Below are 22,423 nucleotides of genomic sequence, written 5' to 3'. Positions count from 1 at the left end.
CTGGGCAGCCAGCAGGAAGCCACGTGGAGAGACCTGCTTTGATGACTGTGGAAGAATGTATGGTGTGATAATTTCAGGAGGCTGCATGCCCCCACTTAATGGGGGCACTGGAGAACTGGTTCATCCTCAAGTGCTGCTCAGCCCTGACCACGTTTGTTTTTGCTGTTTGGGTAGCAGAGGGCTGGGAAGTGTCACTGATCCAGCAGTTATGTGGACCGTAACTCTGTCACCACCTGGTTCTGCTCCAGGGGAGCGTCACACTTAAACCAGCCCTGCAGCATCAGCTAAACTGTTAGTGAGCCCTGCACTGGCCCTCCAAATTAATTTGGATGTTTTCTTCTCCACAGGTATCCCATGAATTTGCCATTAACTTCAATCCCAGGAATCCATTCTGTTCAGGTAAGCATCTGCCAGGCCTTTAGGACTCCTTAGATGCCTTCAGTGCCTTCTGTCCTTCCTCTGCATTTCTTCAGTAACACTTTCATCCCTGGATGTGTTCAAGGCCAGGTTGGATGAGTCCCTGAGCAACCCGATCTAGTGGGTGGCATCACCACCCCTGTCAGCGTGGTTGGCACTAGATGATCTCTCAGGTTCCTTCCAACCTGAATCATTCCATGATTCTGTGATCATGGGCATTTTTCAAGGCATGTTCAGAGACATGAACGGTGAAGCAGAGCACGTGCTAAAGGCACACTCAGAGGGAAGCACAGAAAATTTGGGGGTGTGTAGGAAGGGCCAGGGTAAGATGCAACTGGATTCAGACTGTGTAAAATCCGCCTTCGCTCTGCTGTCTGGTGTGTCCTACCAGCCGTCTGCTCTCCCAGCAAGGCTGCAAGAAACACAAGGCCTGTTCAGCAGATGGGGAATTGAGACGTAACGCTCCATTTAGCAGCTGATAGCTGCTCACAGTGATGGCTGAAGGACTGCTCAGATCCTAAGTGGTAAGGGCTACCATGGACCCTCTTTCTCTTTTTTGGTTGTGTTTGGAGACCAGGAGTTGCTTTTCTTTTTGCTCCTTCTCCTTGGCAGATTCTGAGATTTTTTCACAATCCCAAGGAATGCCTTCATTGACTGTGGGCACAACGAGGGCTTCTCTACCACAGGAGGTCTGAGGACCCACTGCAAAGTGACTGAAGAGCAAAGCTTGGATATTCAGAAATTTGGGATGAGTCGGGCAGGAAGTGGAGGGAATAGATCTGACTTCAGCTCCATGACAGCATGAGCTAATGATTCCTAATTGGGCTTGCTGTGGTCCTGAGTTGTGGCACTCTGTAATGCCTGTTTCTCTGCTTTCCCTGAAGGTGTGGAGGGCATTGTCCAAGCATACTCTGCCTGCCTGCCCCACATCCGCTTCTACGGACCCACCAACTTCTCCCCCATCATCAACCACGTGGCCCGTTTTGCAGCTCAAGCCACCCAACAGGAAACTGCATCAGTAAGTCCATAGGATCCATGCTCTGATGGCAATCCTGATGGCTTTGGGCAGGGGAACACAAAGCCTGAGCTGGGTTTCACGTCTTCCCCTTGTCTCTGGGTCCAGCCTTGCCAGTGGTGACCAAGGTGTCCTTTTAGGGGTGTGAAGAGCATCTGAAGTCTGCAGGATAGAGCTCCCTCGGGTCCCTGTGGCAGCAGGCTGCCCATGGAGGATGGCAGATCTGGCCCCTGGCTTTTGCTGGCCAAAACAGCTCAGCTTGGGCATCAGCAGTTGCATGGCAGGAGATGCTGGGGTAAAAGCGTCCCTGATTCACACTTAAAACCTGTTCCCCACAAGGACCTTTTCCAGCCTTGCTGTGAGTGCTGTTGCTCTTCCCAGCTCCAGGCATAAGGAAATACTGAATTTGGTTTAATTCAGCACAGATCCAGGTTGCTCCTCTTTTTTTCATTTTCTGTGTCACTGTCAGTGGGGGAAGGAGAGCCCACGGGCTCAGCACTGAGCAGAGGCGCTAATCATATGCAAATTGCACCCCTCTGCTGGCACTAATAGTTTAATCAAGGGAGATTTTAAATAATGGGCACTAATAGTGCCGTCAGAGGCAAGCCTGGCTTGGCTCGGGTGTTTTTTTGGCAGCACAAAGCGTTATTGATGAGGGATCTCACTCCCCCGGGGTCTTCTCCTCTTCCATCCCATCTTCAGCTCGTGCATCAAAGCCACCCCTGGTGCTGACACCTCAGTGGCTGCCTGAATCTGCCCTCTTCTTCCTCCCGCTCTCGCTTGCTCCCAACATTTCAAATAAAACCAAAAAGCCTCATAGTTTTTCCATAGCAACACAGATCACAAACACAGCCCTCAGCTCTTAAGGGATGGGAGACTAAAACATCCTGGGGCTGGGGGAGGGACAGAGGGATGTTGCACCGTTTGGCTCTTGGGGAAGGATTAATAAGCTTTGGGGAATTAAAACTCACCTTTCCAGCAGGGTCCCTGCATCCATACCACCCTTTTTCTTACCTCATGGTGTTCAGTGCTGCCTAATCCCTCCAAGTCCTGCTGATATCATTAACAAATGGATTGGGAATCATCCCAGGAGCCCACGTGGATGCGGAGATCAGCCATTTTAACAAGAAAAAGAGGAGAAAGGAGGCAGGTGCTGCTGGTTGGTGTGTGATGGACCCCCCAGCCTGGTCCCTGTGCGCCAGCAGCTCTGACTGTGGCTTGGCAGAGGTGCCACCCTGGCTGAGTACTGCAGCTGGAGCCCTGAGGTACCACCAGCACACCTGTCCTGCTGTCATTTACTGACACCACCAAAAGTGTCACTGCTCCTTGGGGAATCTCCCACTGATGTGCCTCCTGGCCCCGGCTTCATCACCCCTACACAGCCCCTGGGCTTTGAGGCTGATCCCCAGCGTCAGCTCTTACTTCTTTTGACTGCTGAAATATGTTGTGATAAACATTTGACAAGCTCTGCCTCCCCACCCCTTTTCCTGCATACTTTCCAGCATTTTTCTCAGATCCTGTTACGGATTTCACAGAAAAAAAAAAAAGGGAACAAAGGGAAATAACCCTTTCCATGTTTCCAGTAGAGAGGCCAGGCAGGGACAGGGAGAATCAGTTGAAAGTGATTATCAGCTGCTCCCCTCAAGGTTTTATACTCTTCCTCCCTTACTGGTTCCCAGATGGGGCGAGATCCAAGTGCTGCTTCCAGTTACGACCAGTGCAGGTCCTCTCCTGAAGTTTAGTCCTGTCCTCCAGACTCAGATGTTGCAGTCCTGCTCTGTAGACTTATATTTCACCATATTTTGCTCTCAAAAGTTCATATTTAGATAAAAACTGAACCCTGGACTGTGCTGTGCAGGCAGGGTTAATGCATCAAAAGGGGCTGGAGTGGGGAAGGGTCTGGCTTGGGAAAATCTCCTCACCCGTGTCCTCAGGTTGTGTTTAAGCTCTACCCAGCCTTGTTAGTACTTGGAGTTTAGCACTGCAGATCATCAAGAGCAGATGAAGCTTAGAGAAAGGTTTCAGGGGATATGGGCTGGAGGAAGACCAGAAAAACAGGCTTGGGGCAGCACTCCTTCCTTTGCTTTTCCAGGATGCTGCACTAGCGGTTTTCAGAGGAAATGGAAAGAATGAGGAGAGGAACAAAGGGCTTTAATGCTCTTAAGTGCTTGTTTTCATCATTTCTCCAGCACACACAAGCTCTGTAATGTGCCAAAATTGAGTCATTACTTTCCCTGGAGACCGAGGAGATGGGATTTTGGGGGGTCCACATGCTCCAGGTTTGCTGAGCTGTGTCCAGCAGGACCATCTGTCCATCTCTTTGTCCATCCTTCCCCAGCTCTGCAGGACCAGCCCTTTCCCAAGGAAGGGGAGAAGTTTCCAATGCTGCTGCTCTGTCATCCCCCAGCTTGCTGATATCCTCTGCATCCCATAGCCATGGCTTTGTGGAGATGGACAAGCCCTGAGCACGGGATGGCCCCACAGCCTGGCAGTGCAATACAGGAGATGATCCCCATCAAAGCAGGCAGATGTTGATGGGAGCACCCCAAAAAACATCCCACTGTGTGCAGGCAGAAGATTGCATTTCCCAGCTGGGCTCATGTCCCGGCCCTGAATTCCTCCTGGCCTTGACAGAGATCCTGTGCAGTTTAGAAGTTGGGTTTTTTGCATCATTAAGTACAGTAAATCAGTAATTCAGGAAAATATTTTGGAGTGAGAGCTGGTTTGTTGTTTAAGATCTTTCAAAAACCAGGGGGAATAGGAACACATGAATTTCTGGATTCTGCTAAAGGGCATGATGCCAGCTGACCTGGGAAATGGTGAAGCTCACCCCCAGATCCCCAGGGGACCTGCCATTCCTCGACAATGTGAAGCACCCTGGCCACCCAGAGCCCGCAGTGCGAGCCCTGGCTGCAGTGTGAGGGTGTACTGGCACCCCACTGGGTCTGACCTCGTGCCCTCCCCTCCGCAGCAATACTTCATCCTCCTCATCATCACGGACGGGGTGATCAGCGACATGGACGAGACGAGACACGCCGTGGTGCAGGCGTCCAAGCTGCCCATGTCCATCATCATCGTGGGCGTGGGCAACGCTGACTTTGCTGCCATGGAGTTCCTGGACGGCGACAGCCGCGTGCTGCACTCCTACACCGGCGAGGAGGCCGTGCGCGACATCGTCCAGTTCGTGCCCTTCCGCAATTTCCGCAACGTGAGTGAGGGCAGCGGGGAGGTGATCGCAGGGGGAGATCACAGGGCTGTCAAACCTGGAAATCACCCTGGAAGTGGACCAACCAGGGTAGAGGCAGAGGCAAGAGGTACCTGCCTGTCTTTCTCTCAGGGGTGCCCTGGCATGGATCACATAAATCAGCACTGCAGGCAGGGGCAGGGAGGGGTGACTGTGCTCTGCAGCTCTGTAGTGGGTTCTACCTGAGTGTGCCATGTTTCTCCATCCGTTGTCATTGTCAGACAGGTTGGGAGCAAAAACCAGTGACTCAGAGCAGGATCTGGATTCGTGCAGCAGGGTGTGACAGCACTGGGCTCACGCCCCTTGCCACAGCCCTGTGCTGGTTTTGGTGACTCCCACTCAGGCCTCGTCCAGCAGCCCTGATGTGCCACACAAAGGACTTCATGCTGAATTGTCCTGAGAAGGAGCCCCATGCCCCCTGATCCCCTGTAGGAAGGGGCAATGGTGGCACTGACCCTGCACATCCCCTCTGTGGGATGAGTCCATTGCAGTCATCCAGCAGACAGCTCTGGGACAGGGGCTGTTGCTAGCATGGGATTGATTGCCAAGGATGGAGCTTGTGCTTATCTTACCCTTCTTTGCAATTAATCAGTGTCTTTCTATTTCACCTCCTGCTACCCACATCTGTTTTTTCTGACCTACCCAGGATGTTTTACCAGTGAATTCTCTCCTGCAGGGAAGGGTAGTATAGACTAAATAATCCCTGATGTATATAAAATGCTCATTATCAATAGACTCTAGCGGGTATTGAGTGAAATGCCAAGATCTGGAGCTGGGGCCAGCCCAGCCATGTTTGTTCAGTCAGTCCCTGTGGCTGTCCTAACACTGGTGTTGGTTCTCGTTGGCTCACAGGTCCCCAAGGAGACCCTGGCCAAAGCTGTGCTGGCAGAGCTGCCCCAGCAAGTCGTGCAGTACTTCAAGCACCAAAACCTGCCACCCATCAACTCAGAGCCCGCGTAGAGCTGTGCCAGGCTGCACCCTCTGCATGCTGCCAAAGCCTGTTGGTCCTGCCAAAAGCACGTTCCACATGCTTTTAAGAGAAGAATACCCTCCCTGAAACACTTTGTACTTCTTAATTTAATTGCTAAGTTCTTAAGACGCATCCCAGCAAAGTGTCTGGATTCATTTTGTACAGTCTTGGCCCAAGGTAACACTAAGCAGCCAGGCCATGCCTTGGTCCTGCTCTGTTGAGTCACTTTTCAGTATTGAATGTACTTTGTATAATTTCAGTGGTACAGAATACAATTTTTATGATCAAAACTTGCTTTTTCCAAGCAATGAAATGCTTAATATATTATCATTCAATGAACTGGTCGTTGTATAGTTCACGTATTTGTGTTGTACCTGTACACCTGTCAGGTTCTGTGTTCATTTTTATACTGTGTACTTGTTATATTTGTTATACTCAGGTTAATAAAGAAACTTGGACATTTAAAACAAGAGTCTCTAGATGGGAAGGTCTGGGAGTGGCTTACACTGTCAGCAGTGCTGGGTGTTTGGAGTCACCCTGACAGGGCCTGTCCTGGTCCCTCAGTTGTTCTGCTGGCTGTGCCCAGGATCAGCCCCACATTGTCAATGGCAGCATCCCAGAGGGAGATTTAGTGAAGGTGGATATCCTGGGGAAGGCAGCCCTTAAAGCCTGCCTGAGCTGAGTGTGTGTGCTTGGGAAAACCCCGGTGACCCCACAACAAACCATCAAAGGGAGTTTCACGGTTCACTGCTGCTCCAACTCTAGAAAATTTTCCAAGTCTGGGTAACAAAAGGTCTCTGCTGCCTGGGAGAAGACAGGCTGGGTAATGAAATCTTGCTCTCCTTTGAGCTGCTCATCAGCAATGTGCTAATTGCTGCTTTATGCTGCTCCTAACTAGATTAAGGTCTTTTGAAGCTGAGTATGCTGTTGACTATCTGGCAGGGATCACCAGCCCTACTCCCAACTCAAGTAGACTTGACTCGAGTCTCCTCCCCAGTAATGGAAGCTTTTGAGGTGGGAGGTTGCTGTCCCTATATAAAGCCTGCAGCCCTTTCTGCACAGGCGTGTGCTACTGGTTGTGCTCTCTGCCAGCAACCTTGTGGCTGTCACTGCTGCCACCGGCACGCAGAGGGCCCCGGGCAGTCCCACAGTGAGCTGGCTCCCAGAACAGCGCTGGGTGAGACCCCACCCCTTGGGAGAGGTGGGACTGCTCCGAGAAACCTTTGCCTCACAAAACCTCCTGGAAGGGAAAATAAACAACCAACACCAGTCTTTTCCAAAGGGAGAAGCAGCCTTTGAAGGGTGGCTTGTTTAAAAATAATGCTGTATCCAGCTCAGCTTCCAGATCGAAGTCTGCGGCTTTGGAAACATTTTTTATTTATTTCCATAAGAGAACCTCACACGCAGCTGCAGGAGCTCATAAACTCTTCTGCTAGTAGAGGGTTTGTGGGGGTTTGTCGGGTTTTTTTAACACCTCGCTGAAACTTTAACTAGCACAGACAACGAGTGGTTTATTGAGCTCTCCCTGGGGAGGGGATGAAGCACACACTATGCAGTCATGTTTTTTTCTTAAAAATAACAAAAAAATATATCTAAATCCACCAGTGAATGAGAGTTGCTGGAGCCAGCCACAGCCGGCTCATCTCCAGCTTTGGCAGCCCAGGGCAAGGTTACTGCCACAGCTGCCCTTTTCAGGTCTGATTTGTCCTCCATCCCATGCACTCTGCACTTCCCAGCACATCTCCCAGGGCACTGGAGCATTTTAATGTCAGATGGCTTCTGATGTACAAAGGTAAATGGGACCAACAGCTGGAGTGAGGAGCTGGGACAGCTCTGCAGTTTGTTTACGTGAGCCAGGCCCTGAGAACAGCAGAGCTGACTCAAAGGCATTCCCCAAGTGTCCTATTCCATTCTTCTAGGAACAGGAGAAAGGCAGAGGGCCCTCACATCTACTTTTCCTGGATCATCTCCTCCTGGCCTTGCACAGCCCCATATACACACCCTAATATACCCACCCTAATATACACACCATCTCACCTGCAGCCCACCACTGCATTTGCCACAATTGGCTGGAAACTCCCAGGATAAATTTCTGTTGAAATCAGGCATTTTGACAGCAGCTGTGCAAGATACCACTCAGGAAAATGGCCCCAGCATGCTGACAGCTGGGCAAGGCTGCTCTGACTACAGTCAGATAATTGCTCTAGTTTAATGCCAGGGAAGAACACCAGCAGCTCTCATACCAACTCCTTGAGGCTCTTGCCCACACAACTTTAATAAAAAAACATGCTTTTTTTTTTGTGTACCACTTCCATTTCATTCCATAGCTCAGTAAGATGAAAGTCAGCAAAAGCAAAGCATTAGGGAGGCTGCACGAGGTCTACTTATTTTCCACCTGAAAGTGCCATAATTACAGTTGCTAGAGAAGAGGCAGGAGCAACTCTGGAGCAAACACAGGAGGTGCCAGGCAGCCCAGAACAGGGGAGGAATTGCAGTGTGCTTGTAAGGAGTGGAACAGGGTTGTGCAAACAGAAAGGGTATTTGGCTAAGGATAGCTTCATTGTGAGCACAACTCTCCCCATTTCCTCTGGAAAATTCAGCACTCAGGCTAAGGCATGAATCCACTACAGGCCTTGTCTTCTCTGCTTTTAGCCCAGCTGCTCCCTCACAACTCCCTCAGTGTCACCTCCAGGTAACTGCCCTCTGGTACACACTGACCAGATGCTGTCTCACAAGGGTACTACATAGAGCAGGATGGCACAGAGACACTTCCACCCCTGAGCAGCTGAGCTGAACTCTTCCAACCCTCCAAACTCCCATCAGCACACTGAGATTAAGAGGATGGGCCCTCAGCCCTACTTCTGGAATTCTCCAACTCCAGTACAAAGGAGTTTGGCTGAACAGGGGAGTCCCACCCACTCTGGATTCATGCCCTTCAGGACACTGCTGCTGAAAAGCTGCATGATTTATCAAGCCCCAGTGCTGGAGCAGCAGCCTTTGAGCAGAAAAGCCAGCTGCAGTTCCTGTGAACTCACTCAGATGAAGTCTTCATCACCACTTCTGCTTTTGTGGGAAACAGACCTACACCTCTCCTGGATGGTGGTTTGAGGGAATGGCTGGTTGGGTAGAGCAGAAATTGATTAATGGAATGAGAACAATTATGAATGGTACAGGCAGAGATAAAAAAAATGTGTTCAGAACGTCTTTAATCATGTAACACTAAAACTTCTTTACAGTGTCATGGCAATCTACACTTCACCATCTGCTCAAATTTGGTTCTGCCCCCATTTTTCAAATACAGAATAAAAATGACATTTTAAAACAGAACACATGGCTGCTTCTACAAGACTTCACTGCTTCAAGTGATTATTTTTTGCCTTGTTAGTCTTGTACAAACTTCTTAAATCAACATAATTCTTTCCATAAGAATTGTAAAAGATAAAGCTCTCTCCTCCATACCCTCAGACCTTTATGACATGGTTAGGTGTGCCTTCTGCTTTAGGATGGCAGCTTTTCTTCCAGGCTCAGTATGCACCCCAGAAATGGAAAGTTGGGGGTGGTGGGGGAGGGGGGAAATAATGAGTTACTTTAGGAGTATCTGAGTGTATTAAAGTTGAGAGGTTAGCTAGAAAGATTATATTTGGGGCAGAAGGATGCAACAAGCATCCATCAGGGCTTTGGAAGATATTCTGCACTACATTACACACTGAGGGATTTTGTTATGGACCATCAAAGAAACTGTTGCCACGAAAGACAGAAGAGACAATCTTCCCAGTGGAATTGATGGTGCCTTCGCTGTCCGAGCTGGACTCGGAATCGCTGCTCCCCGAGTAGGCGCCCAGGCCAGGCAGGATCCCAATGCACACGGCTGCTGAGGGACAATGCACTGTGGAGCCTCCCACTGAGCTGCTCCCCAGGGGAACACAGGAGGGTTTTTCTGGAAGAGAGAAACCTCAGTCAACAACTAGCATGCAGGAAAGGGCTTTCAATCAGCCCAGGAACTGCCATGTGTCACTCACCTGCTTTTCCCACATAAGCAGGGGATGATTTCAGGATTTAATTAAAGCATAAGGCAGCTTTATGCTGTAATAAAACCATTCTGACAGGAAGGACTTGCTACCTCAGGGGATTTTTTTCTTCTCTATGCTGGCATTACAGATTTTTTTTATTCTAAAGTTGTCAGTTTGATACTTGTCAAGTACCAAACCCACTAAATAAGAATAAATGGCTCTGCTTTGAGTAATTGAGTTTTTTTTTTTTGCAATATAACAGCATAGTTGAGAAAAAGTTTTATTCCATCATTCTGCTAGTCAACATCTCCCATCTTCCATGGCTAATTAATTATTTCTACTGTTCTGAAAGTTTATTGAACAGAAGGAGATTCAGGAAATGCTTTGGGTTGTTGTTACACAACTGCAGCTCACCCGATTTGTGTCAGAGTATCTTGACAGCAAGTCAATTGCAGCCCTGACAGCTAAAGCTGAAACACAACTTAATTTTTCTTCTAGTTCCCCACAATTTTCTGAAACAAATTGATTTCAGGATGGACCAAATCACTTCAGAGCATAAAGTTGAAGTGGATATATACAAATACATGCAATGCTGCTGTGAAGAGGAAGGGGATCATCTGTTCTCCATGTCTCCTGCCCACAGAACAAGCATTAGGCTTGAAATGCACCTAAGGACAATTCCATTAGTTATCAGGTTAAACTCTTTCAGATTAATAAACTCTCAAAGGAAGGTGGACAGTCTCTATATGTGGAGACTTAAGAGCTCCTTAGACAAACATCTGTCAGGACTGGTTTGGGCAGGGGACATCCTGATAACCTGCAGAGGTTCCCTGCTGCCCTATTTTCCGTGAAGGCTGTCAGCACCCACTTACCATTTCTACTGCTTTAAAAGAGAACGTGCCAACCAAAGTCTGTGCTGTCTTGCCCAGTGAAGGAACAGAAAAGCAAAGCCTCTATGAGATTTAACTCCAACTCAGATGCTGTTCAGTGACAGACACACAGCTTCCCACCTGCAGAAGTTGGGACATACCTGGATTCTTTTCCTCGTGGTCAGTGTCTAGTTTCAACCTCTTGACACTGTTACCACCATCTGAACTGTGGAAAAAATAACAGAGTGTCTCGTTCTTCAAAGGCAACCACTTAATGACTGTGAAATCATTGTTACATCTTTGCCTCAAATGCTACAGCAGATGCCAGCAGGGTCCCCTGATGACCATCACCACTTCCAACTGCCATTAACTGAGGCTCCTTGGGGAACATGCAGGATCCAAGGAAGCACCAACACCTACACTACAAGTACTTGTTAACCTGGGAAAGGAACACACCTCTTAGAGTTCAAGTCAAACCCCTTGCACAGCAACCTAGAGCTGCCTATTCAGCAGGATGTGCCCCACAGGAGACTGGGAATAACTACCTGAGCTTCAGACACCCACATGCCACAGCCTTGCGCATGTGGATGATTACCACACTTACTGCTGCCAACATCCATGGCTTTTCCCTTGCAGGCCTTCCTTCCTCTCCTTCAAGCACCTAGAGAGCCTGTTCTAAAACACATAGAAATTTTGCACCCAGTAAGCTCAGACAGTCTCACAGCAATTGACAGAGCTGCAGTGTCCACAAAGTGGGTCCAAAGTGGCATTGGGAGAAAGGAGCATGACTTGGACTTCTGACTCTTCAGAGCTTCTTTAGCTCTCCCCGTCACTGCTGAGATTTCTCTCCCCTCCTCCACTCCTGCATGTTCCAATGCTAAGGCATCCACATAAACAAATGCTTCCCAGATTCAGCAGTGAGGAACTGATGAAGCATGAGCATTATTATGCATTAACTCTTTTCTGTCCCTATCAGAACATGCAGTACAGATGAAAGGTTATTCTGTGCAGAGAGCTTTTAACAGTAATACATCCTTTACAGGAAATTACAAAGCTCAGGGAGCAGATGCTGAGCTCACACTACACTTACTTTGGGCCACTTTGCAATAAAAGATAAGATGGCAAAAATAGAAGACTGCAAAGCAAGTCTGCAATGGCACTGACATGTCAGTTAAGATGCTCTCTTTAAACAGATGCCATCTGCAGACTTTAGAAGTACCATTAAGCACATGCCAGCTCCTTTTCTACATCCTACTGGGTTAAGTACTATTAGTTACAAGACAAAAACAACATTATTGGCTGCTTGTTATCAGCTCAGGGTTTTTCTTTTCTGCCTTCCCAAAACCCAAACTATCACCCAACTCCACAGACATTAGGTGGTGGAAGTGCTTACTTCAGTTTTCAGACATGAAATTAATTGCTGTACTGGGAGCTAAACATCACCCTACAAGACAAGCTTCTAAAATAATCTTGCATTCCCTGAGATGATTCGAACACACTGCATTTTGAGATGTCAGTAATCATCTTAAGTATTAGATGATTCATCTGTGGGAAATAAGTCTGGTCCCACATGCCTCGTTTCTCCATAACCTGTAGTACACCAGCAGCTGTGTTTGCAGGCCAAGATCAAAGCAGCAAGCACATCACAAACCCAGCTGTCACCTGCCTGGGATGGAAAGGGTGTTGATGTATCAGTGTAAATCCCTGAGGAACACAGGAAGTTTCTCCGATATCCTTAGAACCAAACTGGCACACAAAGCTCCTCTCTTGTAACCTTGTCTCCCCCATGCTGTCCCCAGCAGCAATTAAAACAATCCATTTTAAACACAGGCAAAATTGGCTGATAAATTAGGCAACCTGAATGAAATTGCATTTGTGAGGTGACTCTGATATCTACAGACAGAGACGTAAAATAGATTCCCTCAAACCCCAAGCAGGATTGCCCAAGCCTGGCACTCTAAAATGAAGATCCTACCCACTTGCTTTACACACGCTTATCTATTTGATGTGCTTCATGTTTTTCCCCACAGTTTGTGAGAGCCTATAGAAACAAGACTGGTCTTTTCTTATACCTTCCCCCTTTTTTCTTTAGGGCTAAGGTTTACACCTCACTCTCTGGAGGCAGTTTTGGCCTGTCTCCCTTTACACTGCTAACTGGGTTCCGTTCCTCATGAATTTATAGAAGTGTGAAACTAACCTTCTGTGTTTCACAGCTCCTGCCAACAGCTTTGCCTGAGAAAATTTGTTCTTGTTTTCCACTGACTTCATGGGCAATTTCTTCTCAGTTTCCTTCTTTGGGTCCATACTGACTCCCACTTTAGTGAGAGTGCTGTGAATTAAGGGTTAAGGATCAGCTGGGAAGGAATGGGGAGAACAGACATTTCCTCCCTGATATATTTAGCCAGCTCTGCTGACAGCAGTGACCGAAGTTCATTCACATATTCTATCAAAATAAACTTATTTGTAATGGCATTGAGCTGGTAGCCTCAGCCAGAAGAGAAGATACTTTGCCCTCTGGGGTTGGAGCTCTCTCTGGTATCAGGACCAGCTCTCCCTGTGAGGATGTCCAGGCTGGGAGCTGCTGTACTGAAGCCAGAAAGGTGTAACACAAAACACCCAGCACCCATGAACATATCCACCATCCTGCCTTTTCCTAAAGGCCTTAGAAAAGCAAAAAGGTCAGGCTGGACCAAAACAAACAAACAAAAAAGGCAATGCAGTACTTCCCCTTCTATGGGCATCAACACATTTGTAATTTAAATTTGCTGCTCCACACTCTAATCCTCACCAGACAAGCTAAGTAGCAATATATGCACTCACTTCTACTCCTCAAACCCTCTTTCTGCTGAGCCCAGCAGATTTCAGTCAAGCAAGACAGAACAGTTCCACTTTTTGGGTTTGGTCTTTAGCACTCTACCTTTTCAGCTCATCTCTCTGTGAGGACCACAAGGATTCTACTGCTGGTCTGAGCACCAATCCCAAGAGAAAGGAGACAGTGATTAAGAGGAACTGTGGTCCAAGATTCACCCAAAAAAGACTGCAACTGCTCAGAAAAGCTAAGTAGATTAAAACAGTGTTAGCAAGGTGAAATGTAGCTGAAACCTATAAGGAGGTGGACAAGCTTAAGCAGGTTCTCAGATGATAAGAAGGAGCAGGGTCTGTTTATTAGGGCACACTCTGCACACACTGAACACATCTCCTTGTGATGAAGAGAAATCTGTCAAAGACCCTCTTTGTAGACTAGGTGCCAGGAAAGTCACACAAAATTCTGCAAAAATTTTAACTGCACAGGCAAAGGCAAATTAACTTAGTTTAAAAGCATGTTTATAAACTCAAATCTAGTGTTCTAATGGTTTCTCCTCTGACTACAAGCTGGAGTTTCACAGACGCCCCAGTCACTGCAGACATATATTGGATAGTGAATTTCACGTTGTTGGCCCATGTATTTGAAGCCATGGCTTTTTTCACCCATTGAACATCTGAAAATCAAAAACTTTCAGACTTTGCTTTGAAGTGACACTCAGTCTCCAATCACTTTACAGACAGGAATGTTCAGATGCCATATATTATTTGATTTTCCTAAGGACACAGCAGTAACCCAGACTGTTCCTTACTTCAACCTGAAGTCTTCTCAGCCCAAACCATTGTTCAATTTTATCTATTTTTGAGATGGCACAGGAGTGCCATCCTGTGGCTGTCTGAAGTCATCTGAGAGCTCCTTGTGCTGAACATGATTTGATGTTTCCACACAATTCTTCCACACACTGCAGTGTTCAACTGCCACATTTAGGTCCATTACCTTGTTGTATGCTAAGCCTGACTGAGGAACTCAAAGGCTTTTCTTTTAAAATATACCAAATTACAGGCTTTTAGCATCCATCCAGGATGGCATTCTCCTAAAACTCCTCAACTAGAAAGTCACAGCACATTTTTAGTAGGTATTTTATACATCCTGCTGTCATTAGCAAATCTAATGCTATAGCCAGCCAAGAAGCGTTCCCTCTCAGGAAGACAACATTAGAAACAAACCTCTCAATCTTAAATATCAACTGCACTAAACAAGCTGTCCTTCAGTAAAGCCAGCTTCTTGGAAGAGAGACTGTTCCTACATTTAGATAGCAGTAAAGACAAGCTGATCTTGCTCTCAAATACTTCTTGGAAATGGCTTTTAAAATATTTGTAAATCTTTATCTGAACAGAGGGGTCTCGATAGGGAAAGGAACAAACAAACCTAGTCGTTCATGCAGGAGAAAGAAAAATTCCTATTCATCCATGCATATGAATTTGAATTTCTTATGCTCAGGAGTACCTTAAAATATTCCAAGGCATATTTATCCTGAGGATGTATAATTTTGTGATTGTTCAACCTGAAAAATTAAGGAAAAAAAATCTCTGTACTTGAATATTGACACAGTTTTTACCATTAAATTAATGCCTCTGGGTAGCTTAAATTAAATGCTATACCAGGAAAAAGAGCAAATAATGAAATCCATTGGATTGACATTCCTCTTATTAATTTGGAAGAGCACTTAAACGGTACCTATAGATGCAGCACAGTATTTTTTGTCACTGCAGCGATAAACCATTAGTAACAACCTGCAGAAGCAAAAACCACTTTTGCATTTCAGAACACCACCAAAAATTTAAAACACAAGTCAATTTGCTCTGAGGTTGCTTGAAATATTATGGTAAAATAAAAATAATTTTAAAAAGGAAATTAAATGAGCAACACTTTTGATTTTCTCATAAGATAAGGTGACTATAAAACATTCTCCCTTCCTCCACTCCATCAGCAATAAGTTTAATTTTTACAGTAAGACTTCAGATTCAGAGCCACCAATATTACTAAGAGTGCAAAGACTGAGTTAAGATGGTCTGTACATCTTGATCAGGCTGCTCAGAGATCTGTGTTTTATGTGGCTAATTCAAGCAACTTAAGATTCCCTCAGGGCTGGTATGGTTCACCCCAGATGTATGTGACATAACAAGAGCTGTCAGCTGCTCCCACAGCACAATCTCACACTGCACAACCCTGGATCAGCCAGCCCCACGAGCAACCATCACCAAAACTAAATATATCCATGAATAGCCCATTAATAGATCCAGCAAATCAAGAAAATACTCCAAATCCATCAGCTAACTGCAGCCTATTTCTGAAGTTAAAAAAATGCATCAGGATTGCTTTTTCATAAACACACTCCTGAGCTAATTGAGATTTTCTTCACAGGACACATGCTCCAAATTTTAAATTATTGACTAACACAAGGTAAGACAAATATCTGTAGTACCAGCACTATTCAATTTTATCTGCTGACTGGTTTTGGTCACCTCCTTGTGTTCACAAACTCTTTCATCTATACTAAAGCTTCCCTGAAAACATGTGTTTTGTTTACCTGTAACTCAAAAGCAATCTAGATGAGGAAACCATCAGATTCTGCATAGGTTCACTAAACGTCAAAAAAGCAACATTTTGCTTATTAGCACAGTAACTCTCAAATCATTCCAACCTCCCTTGACTGGCACTAATTAGAGAGGAAAAACATCCTATATGATTTTCTAGCATATCTACAAGAAAATTAGGCAAATTTAACAGCAAGGCCAAACTGTCCTGCTCTTAATCCTGCCTACAAGCGTGTACTACCCAAAGGAGCCAAGACTCCATGGGCACTGACTTCCCAAAATAAATTCAGCACATCTGCACAGATGTATTTAATTTCTCATCCTGCAGGTATCAGCAAGGGAGAAAGTATCTAATACTCCAAGAAGAATAACAGAGAGAGCAATCCACACATTGTTTCAAACAGGTATGTTAAAATCAGGCAATATACAGTTAAAAAAAAGCGTGTAATTTTCCATAAGACAAAAACAAGAGATTAGAAATGAAACGCTGTTTTTTCTTTATGTTCTCTTTCTAAGTTATGGCATTTCATGACCTCAGTAATAGAAGAAATCAAACCCTACAAACCCCCACAAAAAAACCTCAACCAAACCCCAAAACAATGCAGAGGGGAGAAGGAAAGTATCAAAGAAGTGGGAGTTGAGGGGGAACTATCAAACATTGCAGTGGTCCATCAAAGCTACAATGAAGCCATTAAACTTTGAAAGTTTATCACTGTACACATTCTGTAAAGCAGCTTTATAAAAAGAATGTCAAGTGACAGAACAAACTACAGCCCACTCTTACCCTCCTCTAGGTAACCACCAGCCATTTTAGTGCAAAGGATATTCTGTATTCATTTAATTCTTTCAGCTCTTCTTCCCTTCGCTGCTTTTCTAGTAGCTCTTGCTGCCGAGAAACCTCATCAAGGAAATGTGTCTCATCTTCATCTAAGCCTCTTACCATATTTTCTGAATAAAGAAAGAAGAAATTTGTTGGTTTCAGACACCACGTCTAAATCTGTCTCCTCTGAATGTTCTTAAACCGACCAATAACTAAAAAATAAAATCACACTTCTTCCCTCAAAAGAGGAAGTACATTTTCTTAGAGCAAATAATTCCTACCTAATTAGTTTTAACACCTGTTCAAAAATTGAAAAAAAGTAGAAGCAAGACAACTCCTAATTTCCAAATAAAAACAAATTATTTCTAAACATGCTACCCTACTTTAAGCAAAGTACATGCTAGTGCAGCAGGAAGGTCTTTTATTTCCTGTTCTGCAAATGTTCAGTGCCTCTTGAGCAAATGGATTTCATTAGAATGACAATAGTGTGTTTTAGGAAGACCAAACCTTGCTGTTTGTAGTCATCATCAGAAATCTTAGCCCAAACATCACCTTTAGTCTTCATTAAAGCTTAATTCCATAGGAGGATTTTTAGGCTTTTACATGAAGTCACCATATTTTTAATCTTCAACCCACATAGGCAAGCCCTAGTCTTGAGGGCAAACTAGGAAATCCATTTAATCCATTTATACCAATAATTGGCAAGCTTGTGTCTGACAGAAAAGCTCTGGAAATCAATGATTATTTGAGGTTACTTTATAAAAGCCAATCCCTGCTCCTTCCAACTCATGCAGAGCTCATTCATAAATCTTTAAACAGTAACTTGTAGCACTCACTACTACTACTGAGGACCCCTTCAGAGAGCAAAAGTAGTGAAACTCAGGACATGTTTTGAAGCAAGTGACATGAATTAATCTCATGTTCTGCCTGACTCATCTGCAAACTAAGAGGAGCAGCCACTGAGGTCCTTTGAGCTGAGGTTTTATTGAGGCTCCCTCTCAGGCACTCTGCAGCAGGTTTGCTCTCCAGGTTAGCTGGTATCTGATATTCTGCTGTGGCTGCATTAAAAGCAGAGGTGGGTTTACTTCTCAGGACTACTTCCCATTCCAGCACTTGGTTTACCAAAGCAAAGGTGTTGCAGATCTAATATAACTGGCCAAGAAAAACTATTCAATTAGACAGTTATTAAAGCCCTTCCTATTCAGGCTGACAGCAGTCAATTTTTGGGTGGCTCCTTCAGCAAGAACTGTTTAGTCATGTTACCAAAAATGACTGGGATCAAAAGTCTGCTGAAGTTTACTGGAAACTCTCTAGGTGGAAAGAATCCTGTAGGTCCAGCTGGAGACTTTAATGCATGAATGCTGCTGTCTACTTGCCACTTTTCAAAGGGCTTTTCTATAAAACCAGAAATTCAAACATTTCATTAGAAGAGTCAAACATCTACTTCTAAAGAATCAAAACATGTAAGTTTACTTCTTCCAAATCATAATCTTAACTCTCAAATCACTTTTAGTCAAATAATTATGGCTTGGAAATGCAATAGCTGCTCTAACATGATTTCTTTAATTAATTCAAGCATGTGTTAAAGCATGAGTTCAAGAGTCACAAAACCACAATACTTTTCCACTTCTTTGTGGATTGCTATCAAGTTTGTTTGGGATTTTTTTGGTGTTTTTTTATTTTATATGCAATATAAGCTCACTATTCAACACTTTACAGGCATGCAGCTTGATAACTGCAAACACCTTTTGAGTTTTGCACGTGTGCAGTGCTGCCCCAGTGTCCAGAACATGTTCCTTTAAAAACCCAGGATTTCAATAATACTCTCCTGAAGCCTTTGCTTCCCTCTCAGAGAGGGAGACAAAACACACAGATATATCCTTTAGTCAGAAGTCATGCACAGCTGTTGAATACAACACATGCAGTTTGCTGCTGCTGCTGCTTACTGAATTTAAATTGCTCCTCAAATTCCTGCTGCTTCTTTTCTCTCTGTTCCTGGAGCCTTTCATACAACGACCGTGGGTCATATGCCTCCTCTGGGCATTCTGAAAGGAACAAATCAGGAAGAGAGACCACGTTAGAAACACTACACCGCCAACAGTTCTCAGTTCCTTCACGTAAAAACCATTTCAATTATAGAATATAAAAAGCCATCACTTTTAATTTTTATTTTCCACAAAAATGAAAAATTCTCTGATCTTTTCCCAGTAATTACTAACATTTAGCCCATACCTTTTGGGTCCTCAGGTTTTCGGACCTTTTCCCATTCCTCTTGCCTTCTCTTTCGTCGCTCTTCTAGCTCTGCTTCAGACACGAATCTCTTGTTAATCACCAGGTCAGCAGTGCCATCTCCCCCTTCCATTGTGGAATAGTGTCTCCTGAAAACACAACATGCAAAACATCAGGAGGCTGATTATGCTTTTCAGTGAGTGAAACATGATTAAATATCCTGAAAAGCAGACCTGCTGCCCTTACAATAACTTCAGTTCTCTAAAGAACACTGCATAGTAAGCACTGACTGAGACACAAACTCACTGCATAACTGCTAAGACTAATAAGCATCATCTATTACTCCTTCTTTACTCTTTTTTTTCATAATTATGTCTTTCCTGCTAGTTGTCTGCCTCAGGCTGTTTTTTTGAAAGTCATGTTCTAATGGATTTACTTTGCTTAAGTAAATATTTTTAAAAAATAAAATTAAACACCCTCACCTACACTCTCATCCTTTTATTTCTGTTCCTCCACAGCTGTTCTGAAGAGAGATAAAGTGATGACAAAGCATTAAAATCCAAGTTCTTTTTGCCCAAGCTATGAAAATTTGAGAAAGCTTGCCTATTTTCAGTTGTTGAATGCATGTATTTAGAAGTGATTAACAGTGAGATTTCAGAAATTACCAGCTGTTCTGGTTTTGGCTGGGACAGAGCTAAACTTCTTAGTAGCTGGTACAGCTCTGTGTTTTGGGCTTGGTGTGACAACATTGGTAACACCCTTGCAGTTTTAGCCTAAGTCAAGGACTCCCCAGTGTCAGCTCGGCCAGCGAGGAGCTACATGAGAAGCTGTGGGGGAGCATGGCCAGGACAGCTGTCCTGAACTGGCCAAAGGGATATTCCATGGAACCATGGCCACAGAACACTGTGCCCAGCATATGAACTGGGGGGATCTGGCTGGGAGGTCAACAGCTGAGTGAGAGAGGGAATTCCCCATGCCTAAAACAGAGATGGGGTTAGAAAATGAGCAGCACTTCCCCTGGAGAGTGCACAGCCCCTTCCCACACAGTGCAGCCACCCTCTGCTTCACGATTTCAGTACCAGGTGCAGGGTGGAGATGCTCCACAAGGAAACTCGTGGTCTTGAGACCTGAAAGCCCAGAATGAAACAAACTGCTTCTGTGAGTCCTAGGTGTCTCCTTCTAGAATTTTTCTGCCAGCTCCATGGTACACCATGAAGCCCTAATGCCTGTTTTTGTTCCAAGCCTGTACATCAAAACTGTACACAGAAGTACAACGTAAGCACAACACACAGAGCTGTTCCTTTAAAGACATGCCAACATAACTTTTTTCTGCTTCCTTATCTCCCTGGTATAACTGCAGCAAGTTAAGGACTGCCCACAGTTCTGCCAAGTACTGCTCATTTGGGATCTCACCCTGGCTGCATTTCAGCTCAGAAGAGAGCCCAGAACAGTTACTCTTCCAAGGAGGAAGGGATGTAGTAACCCAAGTGAGGGAAGAAACCTGTTTATCATTCTTCCTTCACACCACAGTCCTGCAGGAAGTCCTGAAATCCTTACAAAAACTGATACTTTTGGGGGTATTGCTTGTAACAAAAATGAAAAAACTGAGGTCTCAGGAGAAATCCAGGTTAGAGCACTGGACAAGTATTTGTTACAGCAGGATGCATTCTTAAGGTTAGTGTTACTAAAAGAAGTTAAGACAAAAGAATTCTCTTAAGAGCTGGGGACAGGAAGGACAGATCTAGGGCTGGTGATTTTCTCTTTTTTAAACTTTTCTTTCTTTCTCTTTTAATATCTAACAAAAAAAAAAATCCACCCTAAGACCCTAAGTCCACTTTCCAGAAAGCATGGAACACTTGCTCTTTGAGTGTAATGTCTGAAGGTGGTTCAAGCTGGAAACCTACAGAGAAGATAAAAATTGAATCTCAGAGCTGAATACAAGTCCTGATCACAAGGCCAGCTTTCCTATCCAAGTGCTACATAAACAACAGAAATTGTTTCTCCACTTGTGTCATCTCAACCTATATATTTAGAGAGGAAACAAAAGGTTCCAATACAATGGTGACAGAAAGTAATAAAAGCAAACACAGGGAAAGAGATTCTGCAAGAACACAGTATCCTCTGGGGACTACAGCCTTCAGCAGCAAACCACCTGGATCAGTCAGTTCACTCAGAAATATATTTTAAGATACATGAAATGGATTAAGGTTTAATTATGGCCTGAGATGCAGCAATGGTGCTTCCAACACCGGTCTGAAAACGGGTGTCTGACATTGACAACCCCATCTTGGGGAAAAGAGATGAGGGGCAGAAAAACCCCATCAAGCAGCATCAAAGTTCACTTGCACTTATAAAGTTTGGTAGTCTTGCTGTATTCTTTGCCCTCTCCCATCTGAAGCTATCACACACAAACCAGACCCAACAAGAAACACGCACTTGGCAACTTTTCCCTATTTATCTATGTTTTCGTCTGGTGACTGCATTGTAGGGCTATGCTGTCACCGCAAATGACAAAAGTTTGTCACAGTCGTAAACCACATGTTTTTATAACACCAGATGGTAACACCCCCAGGATCAAAAAACCTCCCGGACTTCACAACCCTTGCCACCACTTAGGCTGGAACACATGTAGAGCAGCGACGGTGCCCTCGGTACCCGAGTGCAGCTTCCAACAGATCCAGCGCTCTTTAAGTAACAAAGACTACTTAGCCACCCGTTTCATCAACCCACCGCTGATGAGAGTCGGGCAGCGCTCCCCGCACCACATCAAGCGAGGCGCTGCGCGCCGAGCCCGGAGCCGCCGCGGAGCCGGAGGGGATCAATCGGCCCCGCCGGCCGGAACCGCCCCCGGGCACCGCTTCCCGCGCTGCCGCCGGACCTCGGGGCGGGGAACCCTCCCGGGCGTGCCGGGCCCGAGCTGCTCCGAGTCCTCACTGCGACCTCCTCTCCCCACCTTCCCTGCAGCCCCTCGTCCCGGCAGCGGCCGCCGGCCCGCCGCGCTCGCGGGGCCCAGGCCCGGCCCTCTTCACCCCTGCACCCGAAGGGCCCGGCGGCCCGGCCACGGCCGCTATCCCGCCCCCGGGCGCTTCCTCCGGCCCCACCGCCCCGGGCCCGCCCCCGGCACGTACCGCGGCCCCTCACAGCGAGCGGCACCGCCGGGCCCGCAGCGCCGCCATTGACCCCGCTCCCCTCCGCCGGCCGCCCCGCCCCTTCCGCCCGCCGCGGCCAACCGAGCGAGCCCTTCCTCCGGCGGCCCCGCCCCTGCGGCAGCCAATCCGCTCTGCTCTTACGGCGGGCAGAGCGGCGCGCGGAGCGGGCGGGGGTTGGCTGGAGGGAGGACGTCACGGCGGCCCCGCGCCGCGATTGGGCGAAGCTCCGGGGCGGGGGCGGGGCCGAGGGCGGTGCGGGTCGCCCGGGAGACGGCGGGGGGCGCGGCCGCGGGCGGGGCG

The 22,423-nt window shown here is 46.2% G+C and overlaps 2 protein-coding genes across 4 annotated transcripts in view; one reads left to right on the top strand and one right to left on the bottom strand.

Moving 5' to 3' along the window:
• CPNE2 (copine 2) overlaps window positions 1-6,110 on the top strand; it is a 43,636-nt gene extending 37,526 nt beyond the window's left edge. For all 3 annotated transcript variants that reach the window (XM_053952687.1, XM_053952685.1, XM_053952686.1), the window contains exons 13-16: window positions 348-399; window positions 1,302-1,435; window positions 4,404-4,640; window positions 5,529-6,110. In XM_053952687.1, the coding sequence (XP_053808662.1) occupies window positions 348-399; window positions 1,302-1,435; window positions 4,404-4,640; window positions 5,529-5,636 (531 nt within the window). In that variant the 3' untranslated portion in view covers window positions 5,637-6,110. The remainder of the gene's footprint in view (window positions 1-347; window positions 400-1,301; window positions 1,436-4,403; window positions 4,641-5,528) is intronic.
• A 2,725-nt stretch (window positions 6,111-8,835) lies between these two features.
• Window positions 8,836-22,173, bottom strand: PSME3IP1 (proteasome activator subunit 3 interacting protein 1). Its single transcript, XM_053953027.1, has 7 exons — window positions 22,103-22,173; window positions 18,978-19,123; window positions 18,692-18,790; window positions 16,747-16,873; window positions 12,723-12,851; window positions 10,687-10,751; window positions 8,836-9,583 (listed from the first exon to the last, which is right to left on the bottom strand). The coding sequence occupies exons 2-7, from the start codon at window positions 19,105-19,107 to the stop codon at window positions 9,366-9,368; spliced, it is 768 nt and encodes a 255-aa protein (XP_053809002.1). The 5' UTR covers window positions 19,108-19,123; window positions 22,103-22,173; the 3' UTR covers window positions 8,836-9,365.
• Between the last annotated feature and the right edge of the window lie 250 nt (window positions 22,174-22,423).

The sequence above is a fragment of the Vidua chalybeata genome, chromosome 11 (assembly GCF_026979565.1).
Source record: "Vidua chalybeata isolate OUT-0048 chromosome 11, bVidCha1 merged haplotype, whole genome shotgun sequence".
NCBI classification, from domain to species: domain Eukaryota; kingdom Metazoa; phylum Chordata; class Aves; order Passeriformes; family Viduidae; genus Vidua; species Vidua chalybeata.
Note: the sequence above shows the minus strand (reverse complement) of the source record. Positions and strands in the feature narration are given on the sequence as shown.